The following is a 12,217-nucleotide window of genomic DNA, read 5'->3' as shown; positions in this document are numbered from 1 at the left end:
ATTTTTGCTAGTTGTTCCTCTCTCACCGAAAGTGGGCAGGGCTGCTCACTTAGCCACTAGAAAATAGCCCAACCTGAGAATTTCCAAATTCTAGCTGCCGAATCTAGAAACTTTTAACGTAATTACTTGGTAAATAACTAACATAAAGATGATTATTATGATATAACAAAGTTTCATGTATCTTACCTGGCAGGTATATATAGCTATATTCTCTGTTCGCACTGGCAGAATTTTCAAAACATCGCGGCAACCGCTAGATCACTGTAGTTCAGGTGATCGCCACCCCGTTCCCGTGGCGCTGGTGCTCGGAATCATTCCCCATTTTCGTCAGATTTCTCTGAACCCTGTCTCCTGAGGGGAGGTGGGTGGGAATTTAATTATATATACCTGCCAGGTAAGTATACATGAAACTTTGTTATATCATAATAACATCATTTTCATGTATGACACTTACCTGGCAGGTATATATATAGCTGATTGACACATTTTGGAGGTGGGTCAAAGACAGCAACATTGTAAGTTTAAAATTTAAAATAAATCCCAAATACTCTTAGATTCCTTACCTGCTAAGGTAGCTGACTTCATAAATCCTGCCTCTTAGCCTGCTAAACCTTAGTAGCTCCCAACTAGGATATGACCTAATAGTTGATGAAGCTAAATACAAGGGTCTGGACAACTGGACGGGACCAATTCGTTGACAGGAAACCCTAGCCCTCTCTTACCACGGGCATTCATGCTAGGATAAGTTAGGACCACCTGAACCACACACAAAGCTAACATAACACACTACACTTCACAGACTGAAGAGGAAAAAAACCCTCTCAGACAACCATAAAAACAACACCACTTAATTAAAATACCTAGCATGTTAGTAAGTATGGGTTGGAAAACTCCCTTGCCCAATACTGCTCCTGAGGATCATAAGGGCCCAACGTTTGACAGTTGTCAAAGGTTGTTTTGACGTTTCTAAGGTAATGAGACGCTAACACTGAATTAGTCCTCAAAACAAAAGTCGTTTCAATGATATCTTTGAGGGCCATATTCCTTTTAAATGCCAAGGAAGTAGCTACTGCTCTCACTTCGTGCACCTTAACCTTAAGGATGCCGAAACTTTTCTTCTTGGCATAACATATGTGATTCTTTAATCAGTTCCCTGAGGAAAAAGGCAATAGCATTTTTGGTCATTGCTCTGCTAGGGTCCTCACAGAGCACCACAGTGATTCTGAAGTTCCTCAATATTATTGGTTTTCTCTATATAATAGGCGCAAAGCCCTTACTGGACAGAGAACTCTCTCTTGTTTCTGTCCTACCAAATCTGAAAGACCCATAATCTCAAAAGACCTTGGCCAGGGATGAGCTGGATTCTCGTTCTGGCCAAGAAAACCTCCTGAAAAGAGCAAACTGCCTTGTCATGCTTCCAGCCAACATGTTTGCTAATTGCTTGCAGCTCACTAACCCTTTAGCTGTGGCCAAGGCCACCAAAAAGATGGTCTTTTTCGAGATATCTCTAAACGAAGCTTGATCCATCGGTTCGAACTTATTAGTTCCTAAGAATTTTCAGACTACATCGAGATTCCAGGAAGGTGTTCTGTATCGTGTTCCTTCCTTGTTCCAAAGGACCTTATGAGGTCTCTCAGATCGAGATTATGGTAATATCTAAACCTCTGTGTCTAAATACTGAGGCCAACATACTACGATATCCTTTAATTGTTTGAGTTGACAACCCTACTTCCTTCTGTAAATATAAAAGGAAGTCGGCAATTTGGGTCACAGAGGTACTGGATGAAAGAAATCTTCGACTCTTGCACCACTTACGAAAGATTTCCCACTTCGCCTGGTACACCTTAATAGTCGAGGCTCTTCTTGCTCCGGCACAGCTCTGGCCGCCTCTCTAGAAAAACCCCCTCGCTCTGACAAGTCTTTCGATAGTCTGAAAGCAGTCAGACCCAGAGCGAGGGTGTTCTTGTGGTACCTGTTGAAGTGAGGCTGTTTGAGTAGATCTACTCTTGCTGGAAGTGTTCTTGGTACATCTACTGTCCCATTCCAGTACCTCTGTGAACCAATCTCGGGACCGGCCAGTAGGGAGCTATGAGAGTCATTTCTCGTCCCTTGACTCTCCCTGAATTCTTCAAAACCTTTCCTAATATCTTGAACGGGGGAAAGGCGTACACGTCTAGCCCCGTCCAATCTAGAAGAAAGGCGTCTACTGCGACTGCTTGACGGTCTGGGACTGGAGAGCAATAAGTCGTCAATCTCTTTGTCATTGCGGTCGCAAACAAGTCCACCACTGGAACGACCCATAATTTCCACAGACTCTGGCATACTTCTAGATGAAGAGTCCATCTGTAGACAGAAGTTGACCTTCCCTGCTCAACAGGTCCCCTCCTCACATTCTTCCTCCCCTTGAATGAACCTGGTGAGAAGGGTTACGTTTTCCTTCTCTGCCCATAGAAGGATCTCCTCCGCCAACTTGCAAAGAGAGACTGAATGCGTTCCCCCTTACTTGCGGATGTACGCCAGAGCTGTGGTATTGTCCGCGTTGACCTGCACCGCCTTGTTGCGGATCACCGCGTTGACTCTTTCAAAGCCAAGAAAATCGCCATCAGTTCCTTCCTGTTTATATGCCAAGACGCTTCCTCCTTGCTCCAGCGACCTGACACTTCTTGAGGGCAAGAGTCGCTCCCCAGCCTGCGTCCGACGCGTCTGAAAAACAATACAAGGTCTGGGTTCTTCTGCTGGAGCGACGCTCCCTCCGCTAACTTCCCCGGAGTTAGCCAACCAAACTAGTAATTCCCTCTTTGATCATTGCGAGGAATTCGAACAGGAAGGAATCCGGTTGCGATTTTCTTGGCCAGACTTGGTTCAAAAAATATTTGCAAGGGTCTCATGTGAAGCCTTCCTAGAGAAACGAACCGTTCCAGTGACGAGAGAGTCCCCAGTAAGCTCATCCACTCTCGTGCAGAACATTGTTCTTTCTCTAGAAAGGCTTGTACTTTCCGGATGCATTGAGCTTGCCTGTCGGGAGATGGAAAAGCCCGAAAAGTCGCTGAGGAAATCAGAATCCCAAATAAACTAGCTCCTGATTGGGGATCAGATTCGACTTTTCTAAGTTCACCATCAGCCCTAATTCGTTCGTTAATGCCCAACGTCATTTCTAAGTCCTCCAGACATTGTCTTCTTGATTGGCTCTTATGAGCCAAATCGTCTAGGTATAGAGACACTCTTATCCCTAGAATATGTAGCCACTTCGCCACGCTTGACATCACTCTTGTAAAAAACTTGTGGGGCTGTGCACAGTCCGAAGCAGAGGCTTTTGAACTGAAAGATCCTGTTCTGGATCACAAATCTTAAGTACTTCCTGGATCCTGCATGAATTGGGATATGAAAATACGCGTCTTGAAAGCGGTCCAGGGTAACCATCCAGCCCCTGGACGCACACCGCTGCCAGTACTGAATCGGTCGTCTCCATAGTAAATTTTGTCTTCTCACACAAATAAGTTGAGTTGACTTACGTCCAGTACTGGTCTCCCATCCCCCTCCCCCCGAGGATTTCGCTACTAAGAAAAGCCGGTTGTAAAATCCCGGGGATAGTGATCCAGAACAGGTTCTATTGCTCCTTTCCTGAGCATAGAAAGTACTTGCTCTTGAAGTGCTTCTGTTCCCTGGATCGCTGTAGTGAGCTCCAAGCTCTCTTGGCGATGTCGAAAGAGGTGGTTTCTTCAGAAAGGGATCTTGTAACCTTCCTTTGGCTACCGTGACGACCCAAGGATCTGCTCCCTTTTCTTGCCAAATCTCCCAAAACTTCTGGAGTCTGGCCCAACTGATGTCTGAAGGACTTGTTCTTCATTGTTATTACTGGGTTTCGAACCCCTCTTGGAAGGAGCTCTTCTTCCTTGACTCCTTAGGTGTCTTCTTAACCACTTTGGTGGGTAAAAATTTCCTTACCGAAGACGTTAAAAGATCCTGCGTCGCTTTCTGAGTCAGGGAAAGCGAAAATATCCTTGATAAAGAGTCCGAAGGAAATAACTGATCCGAGAGTGGGGAAAAACACCAATTCGAATTTCTGAGCGTTAGAAACGCCCTTTGCAGCAAAAGAGCACAGGAGTGACTCTTCTTTAAAACTCCTGCGGTGAAAAGCGATGCTAACTCATTCGCCCCATCCCTTAGGGCTTTGTCCATGCAGGACATAATACTGCTTGGAAGTTGCGAAGCAGTTGATTCCTTATCTTCCAAGGTTCGTCCCAGAGCCCCCAAGGACCAATCAAGAAAATTAAAAACCTCGAATGTCCGGAAAATACCTTTCAAGAGATGATCTAACTCTGATGACGTCCACCAAACTTTAGCCGAATTCAAAGCATGTCTGCGGGAACTGGTCAACCAATGTTGGAAAAAATCCCCCAAAACCCCTGGGAGGAGGGCAGGAACTCCCAGGCCGAGACTTTCCCCCCCGTCGCATACCAGATTCCGGACTTCGATGCTAATTTGGCTGGAGGGAAGGAGAAAGAAGTCTTGCCCGCTTCCCTCTTTCTTTCAACCACGTATCGATCCTTTGAAGAGCCTCTTTGCTGTAATTGAAAGCTTCATCTTCAAAAACGATGACTTCTTCGGTGTTTTTTGATTCTTGGAGAATGAGAAAGGGGTGACATCGGAGCTGAAGGCTGAAATTCCCCTTCAAAAATGACAGAAGGCAATCAGTTAACGTTCTTGTAGTCTGAAGAAGGTGCTTCACCATCTTTCTCTTCTTCAGACGCTAAGTCTTCCATCTCCTCTTCTGCCGAAGAAACATCTTGTAATCCAAGGTCTTGCTGCTGAACTCTCTCTAACCTCACGGGAAGAAGAAGGGTTAACCTCCTGCCGCCTGCGTCCTGCGTCCTTCTGAGATACGTCGACCAAACGTGAATCCGCTCCGAGATTGCGTCCTGCGTCCTGTCCGCCTGAGAGTCCGTCCGACTTAGCCGGTAACTTGCGTCCTACACGAGAATCCGAAGTGCGATGAGGAGGAGGCAAACAATCATGCGTCCTTTTGGAGGACTTGACTGGGAGAGACGCGTCCTTACGTCTTGTAGGAGGATGTTTCGTTGCTTCCCACGATTTAAACTAGATCGACTAACCTTCCTTGCATCTCTTAAGAAAGTCCTTAGTCTCTGTTTCCTGACGGGATGCCTGAGCATGCGGGGAACGAAGACGAGAAGTATTGCTACGACGAGAAACTCGAACCTGAGGTCTACGAGAAGGAGAAGATACAGGAGAAACTGCCCAGGATGCAGAAGGAGGGCTCCTATCAGGCGAAACCGCCGTCTAATTAAAATGAAGTCTTGCGTCCTGCCTTGAACGAAAAGTTCTCCTCCTTTTAACCGGAACCACGTCTTCATCGTCACTAGATGAGAAAATCTCGGGGCTACTCCACCGCTCTTGAGCGTCAAGTTCATCCTGAGATGACGTAGGTCTATGCGTCCTCTTCAGCGGACGCGATTCTTCCGCATAGCGTCGATACCTGCCTGACGCAGAACTATCGGTAGAAGAAAAAACACTTCCCAGTGTCGCCTTTTCTATGGCGCACTGCTACAGCCTGGGACGCAACAGGACTGCCTGAAGGGACGACTGATCGTAAGGGAAACCCCTCTCGCCTCCCTTCGACTGTCGACATGCCTTCTCCCTTGGGTCTGGGAGCTTGGCAGAGCCTAGGTCAGGAGCACGAGAGAGACGATCAGCCGCCCCCTCCACTACACTGACACTCTCAAAAGTACCCACTTTGTCTGTAAGACGCTGAATCTGATCGCCCATTGACGCAAGGGCGGCAAACACTTTCACTAATTAGGATCCTCAGAAAACAAGCAGCAGGCGCGAGGAGAAACCTCAGAGAAAGGATCTACAAACTTCTACTTGGGAAGGAGGGGGAGAAATAACAGAAGCATTGGGCAAGGCCTTACTAGAAGAGCCTGACCTCTCACTCCGAGACACCGATCTCCTACTCTATCCCTTTCTAGTCTCTCAACATATTTAATGAAAGTCTTCCATTCCTTCTCATTTAAACTTTCACACTCATTACATTCTATTATCCCAAGTACACACACCCTCTCTACACTTCTTACATACTGTGTGAGGGTCTACCGAGGCTTTCGGCAGTCTCACCTTGCACCCTTCTTTCACACACACTCTAAATACTAAAACCAGAATCAGACATTATAAGAAATTCCAAACGCGATTGCCAATCCAACTTTTCCAATACGATACCCAATAAATCCATCAAAGTACAGCGAAAGTCAGCTAACGAGTTCGAAATTCTAGCAGGGAACCCACAACGATGTTGCCGGTTCGGCTGGCAGAAAAAATCTGACGAAAATGGGAATGATTACCGAGCACCAGCGCCATGGGAACGGGGTGGCGATCACCTGAACTACCAGGTGATCTAGCGGTTGCCGCGAGTTTTGAAAATTCTGCCAGTGCGAACAGAGAATATAGCTATATATATACCTGCCAGGTAAGTGTCATACATGAAATTTAAAATTTTTACCTTTTAGGAAAACAATGCTGATCACAATAAATTTAATACTGCATAACAAGTTCTAAAAGGCTTTATATAGTTAAGGAAAACAACTGAAGCCATTTTTCACTTGTTGGTCAGAGTTGGAGCCAACAAAAATAGCTTACATTACCTTCTGTGCTTTACATGAGCCTTTGTACGGGCTTATAACGTGAGCCTCTAAAAATAGCTTCTCCTGGTCTCCATCATAGAAACGTTCCATGAGCTTTTCCTTGTCCCATTTGAAGTGGTTGAGCAATATTCGGGTAGTTGTGATAGGTATCTGCAAAAGAAACAATAATGCACCATATTAATTTTAAGCAGACAGCTTCAATGTCTCATCTAAAATGCTGAACAGCTTATAAACTAATTAAATTCATCAACTGCAATGGTGACCACTGCAAAAAGTGCAGCACAAAAATATTACTGAATACTAATAACCTTTGTGAAGAGATTACTTATTTCATGTCTACCTACTTAAAGAGAAAAATCTGCAGTAAAATTTTTTTTGAAGACGATACTATCTACTTTAAATTATTTTTTAGAAAACTATTTATAAAATTTCCTATACACATGTATAGCACTGCCTACTCACAGCAAATTTCCCCTACAAGGTCATATATTCTACTTAATTATTAAAATTGTCAAATTTCAAGAGAATAATGACTAAAAAGGTAACAATATTTTGATAACTAGCCTTTTAAATAAACCTGAAATTACTACTACACTTCCTTACATTTCTTTCTGAAATGAAATCTGAATTCCACGGGATAACACCATATTCATATATGTTTCCTTAACAGGGTTACACAATTGATAGGTTCACTCTGTTCTCTTATAGTGTCCATATTGTTTGGATTTGCCTGTGGTCTAGTCTTCATCTCCCAATACATATGCTATTCATGATCTGTCTTCTCAATGGTTGGCATTCTGCAGCTTTTTAAATATGGTAACTGTACCGTTTCCTTTCTCACCACACAAAAATCCCATCTTGCACTTGTATATTCCAACCTTCAAGCACCACATTTCTCTGCTATTTCATATTCTATTATAAAATCTCACAAACGTACCCTGGCCAAGAACTTCAAGAATTTTTATTCACAACTTAGTACCTGCCATCAGGGACTAAGAAGAGTGGTTGTTGTAGGGTTATGAAAAAAGGCTCTGGTTTGTATACCTAAGAAAAATACAAAATACTTTTCAAAATTTTCTATCTGCACCTACAGATATACAAACCATCAGTTTTCATATAAGAACCTCACTCCTTTGGTGGGAGGTTGTTTCGTACCTCACTGGCAAGTTAAATCTCCACCTGACTCCTGAAACCTCATATTTGGTAAGGCATTGGATGGACATACTGATAGGGCCCTGGGTCCCAGTGAAATGTGACTGAGATCTCATTTATAAAAGAAAACCTTGGAGACCCCAAGTGTGACACCTACAAGGGGTGACAGTCAAAAGGCAACTAAAATCTGGCAGAGCGCCCAGACAAGATGCTTTTCTGTCTAAGAGCAGCTTGTGTGATGACACAAAATACTCAACAGCCACCACAGATCTCAAGGAGAAGGTATTCAGGGACTTTGTGGGCAACACCCTTTGGGAACAATGAAGTAAAGGCAGTCTGACACATCCAGAACCCTGCCCTTATTAACTGTGCTGCCAGAAAGTTGTTCTGAAATGCAAGGAACAGCCCCACTCCACTTATTTCAAGACCTTCCACATGAACTGTACAACTCTAACTTGCCTAAAGTCATAACCCTGTTTGATTACAGCATAAAAAAAAGGGTGTTGTGGAGATACTATGCACATTTGGTACCAACAAGGAGTGCTGACCCCCTGGTTTGGGTCTTTTATAGGTGGTGCACATAGTTTCATGTTTGCACCAAGCATCAAAGTATCTCATTTTGATCACCAACAAAGTCCAAGAGAGAGGGAACAGATAAGGTCACATATCTCTCATTAAGAACTGACAGGTTCTGAGGTTTCACCAGAAACTTATGAACAAGAGAGAACATACACCAATTACCAATCCTTCAAGTATCTGACAAGATGATCAAGGTCATACAATTAACCAGTCAGTTTCAACAGAGTTAAGACTAGCAAGAAGACAGCCTGAGTGTGAGATCTAAGTTCTCCCATGGGATCATAAGGTGCCCGAGTTAGGCTGTGAAGGCCAATAATCATGTCCCACTCCATTAGCCTAAGCTCCCTAGGAGGGCAAGAGTGCTCAAAGCCCCTCATGACTATGGATAACTTTACTGAAACAGAAAGACCCATGGCCATCAGTCTGAAAACTTAGCATTGGGCCAAGCTAGGCCATGAAGATTAACAAGATATTGTCTTGACAAAAGAAATCTATAATCCACACAACAGGAGCTCTGATTAGACAGACCCATCTATGACATCAACCACAGAACATAGTTCACTTACACTTTACAAGTTAAATGACAAACTTTGGCGGTACCCTGACATCTGTAGACCAAAGTGGCCGGGTTCCCTGTCTGTGTTTCTCACAGAGGAGGCCTGTGCCAATGCCAAACTCAAGAGAGTGAAGCCACCTCTAAAGGATTAGCTGTAATAACCTTTGTTGACCAAAGGCAGGAAAACAGGGAAGTATCTCTTCCTCTAGACACTACCTCCTCATTTCCAAAATTTTTCCCTTGCAAAGAGAACTCGCACAAAAAAAGGGAAGTATTTCTTCCTCTAGACACTACCTCCTCATTCCCAAAAATTTTTCCATTGCAAAGAGAACCAACTCACACATTCCTCACAAGACAGGTTACCACTTCAGGTCCTACTTTACAGAGGAAAAAGTATTGGTGGGCATGAAGAACTCACAAACTCGACTTCCTTCACACCACGACTTTTCATTCATCTGAGGCACACCCATATCACCAGAAAAATGATAAAAAAAGCTTCAACTTGGCAGTCAGCAGGAGCAAAGAAAGACATTGGCCAGACACACACAGTGATGGCAGGTGAGTGGGGATTTTCTATAACTCACCCATTTACCTTACTACCTAATTAAACATATCCACAAAGGTTGACTTCAAAGTACATATATGAGATACCTTGGGGATAAATTACATAATAGCCTACATAGCATTCTTATTAATCCAATCACAAGAGAAAGAGCCTTCATGGCTAGGCTATGCAAACATGAAGCAGAAGCCCATGCTTATATATATACTTTTCCACTGATCACAAAGCCAGATAGGTTAACCTACAATTACATAAGCAACTTTTTCTTGGTTCTCAGGTTTAGAGCACATTTAACTTATACATAACCAACTTTTTCTTGGTTCTCATGTTTTGAGCACATTTAACCTATTACTCTAAGAGCTATTCAGTTATGCTTATTTTTCGGATCACCAGAAGAAACGAGACCCCAACACAAGCTGGGGTCGCTTTTCTTAAGATGAGGAATTAACAGGGGTTACAGTAGACCGTGGCGGAACGGCGTTTTGCGCCTTATCCGCATATTAAAAGATTCTTGGCAAGCTCGGTATGTTCTGGCAAGAGGTAATGTTGTGCTGCGCACGCTAGCCACAGGAGTTACAGTAGGTTTGATTATTTTTGTACTGAAATTGCAAGACAATAGCTACACTTTTAATTAACTATTGTTCGTCTAAATTTGTGTTTTTAACAAATGTTTAATAAAGTAATGAATATATATCTATATTTTTTCTCCCTTTCTCTATATTATGAGCTAAAGTGGGTCACCTGAAGATTGGAGACACCAACAAGCAGGGGTCGTTTATCTTCAGGTGGAAAATATTGGGGTCGCTTTTCTTCAGGAGGAAAATATTGGGGTCGATTTTCTTCAGGAGAGGTATTAGGGGTCACTAATCTTCAGGTGATCCTATTTTTCTTTAGCCCTATTCAACAACCCCTTCCCAACAGTGGATCCCCATAAACAAAGCTAGCCGAGACTAATTACCGATATACTAATAGTATATTACGGTGGCAGAAGCCTGAAAGGAGTGGTTTGTCCCAACAAAGAGAGCCTGTCCTAGTAAAAACACACAAAACTTGCAATATCAGCATAACAAAACACAAGTCTAATTAGCCTACATACCTATTTTCAATAATTCCACTTTTCATTTATTCTACAGAAGAACTCCAGACAGAGTTAGAGTTTCGTATCAAAATTTGGTGACTGAATATAGGAAAGGATGTACATTAATACTATGCAAGTGAAACGATTGGAGAAACTTACATCCTTTGTCTAGGGTTTTACTTTAATCGTCAGGGGGATGGTGCTTTACGAGGTGTCTGTGTCTATGGAGCTTTTAAGTGAATTATACCAATTTTTCTTGGACAAATTTAATTTGCCACACCCTAAGCCTAAGTTTACAATGGCTTAACCAAATTTAGCTAACAGTAAATCTGACTAGGTAAATCATGACACCCTCACAATGACTTGACTGAGTACCTAGGCTAAGAAATATCAACACTTCTATAAGAAATACGACATGGGAAACGACATAGTAATGTTACGCTGGGCCTCGATCTTGTCAACACTCGGACCAAGGTTAGAACAGGAAGTAGGTACTAGGTATACCTAAGACCTACCTAGTTCCTAGCCTAGGCTAGGACCTAGGGTACGTTACGAACGTTCATAAAAATGCTCACATTGACTACACTATTGACTTCTTTGATACACTCGATCATGTGAGCCGTGATATCCTCGGTCGACAGCACCTCGTAGGGGTAATCCTCCGTGTCTCGGTACTTCCCTGCCCCGACACAACTCCCTCCAGATTCTCCTTCGAGGTCGAACTCGAGACCAACATCGTCACCCGAAGATTCGTTCCCTGAATCACAATCATAAAGGTATTCCTCGTCGGACTGCATATCGCACACTCCTGGGCCTCAAGGACAACCCCTCGAAGGCAAAATTAGGAGGTAATTCCTTTTTCTCTTTCCACTATTTCTTCCTTCTTCTCTTTTCTGTTGTGGATGACGTCATTGGAAAACAAGAATCGTTCTCTTAGGTTTTTGTACAAGGCTAAGCCTTCTGATGGTAGCGTTCTCTTAGGTTAGATGTGTGACCCATATAATGGAACTCAGGTCTGTTTTCCATATTAAACAAATCACATGGTACCTAAATCTCTTTGACAGAACTTTAATCAAAATGAGCTGTTATAGAAAATATTTCAACATGTTTTCTAGGTGTAATAAGGAGGAATGAGTTTTGCTACTGGCACTTGATATCACAAAGACATTTATTTATATACATAATTAAACGGCACGATTAGCATTTAATAGTTATGAAAAATTAATATTACACAATATACGGAGCAAATATAATGAAGTATTTAAGAAAATATTACAATGAAAAGTAGATCATAAAAGACGTGCGTCGTTCTTTTAGTTTATTAGGATTGTAGCCCTTCCGCAAAGCTATTATATAAAAAGAATGCTGCTCAACTATCGTTACACAGGAGGAATGAATAACAGAAAGAATTTGGTCAGTTGAAAATTATATATGTACAGAGTACGATTAATTCGTTACAATATTATGCTACTGTTCTGTGATTCTTCATTTTATTTCAAGCAAGAATTCGACTCATGATCCAAAATCACGAGAATCACCATCAGCGTTCGGAAAGTTATATTCTCGGTTAGTGTCATAATTAAGACAGATTGGCATTCCCGACATATATCTAAGAGCAATAATGGCTGGTGTGA

General features: G+C 42.8%; 1 protein-coding gene across 1 annotated transcript in view; it reads right to left on the bottom strand.

Annotated features, from left to right (window-relative positions):
* The window catches only part of LOC135212538 (E3 ubiquitin-protein ligase arih1-like), a 46,967-nt gene extending 35,453 nt beyond the window's left edge, over positions 1-11,514 (bottom strand). Inside the window, exons 1-2 of the mRNA XM_064246066.1 lie at positions 11,159-11,514; positions 6,657-6,806 (exon numbers count right to left, since the gene is read on the bottom strand). Coding sequence (XP_064102136.1) covers positions 6,657-6,806; positions 11,159-11,380 — 372 coding nt within the window. The 5' untranslated portion in view covers positions 11,381-11,514. The remainder of the gene's footprint in view (positions 1-6,656; positions 6,807-11,158) is intronic.
* Between the last annotated feature and the right edge of the window lie 703 nt (positions 11,515-12,217).

The sequence above is a fragment of the Macrobrachium nipponense genome, chromosome 41 (assembly GCF_015104395.2).
Source record: "Macrobrachium nipponense isolate FS-2020 chromosome 41, ASM1510439v2, whole genome shotgun sequence".
Classification (NCBI taxonomy): domain Eukaryota; kingdom Metazoa; phylum Arthropoda; class Malacostraca; order Decapoda; family Palaemonidae; genus Macrobrachium; species Macrobrachium nipponense.
This window is presented reverse-complemented; position numbering and strand designations above follow the sequence as displayed.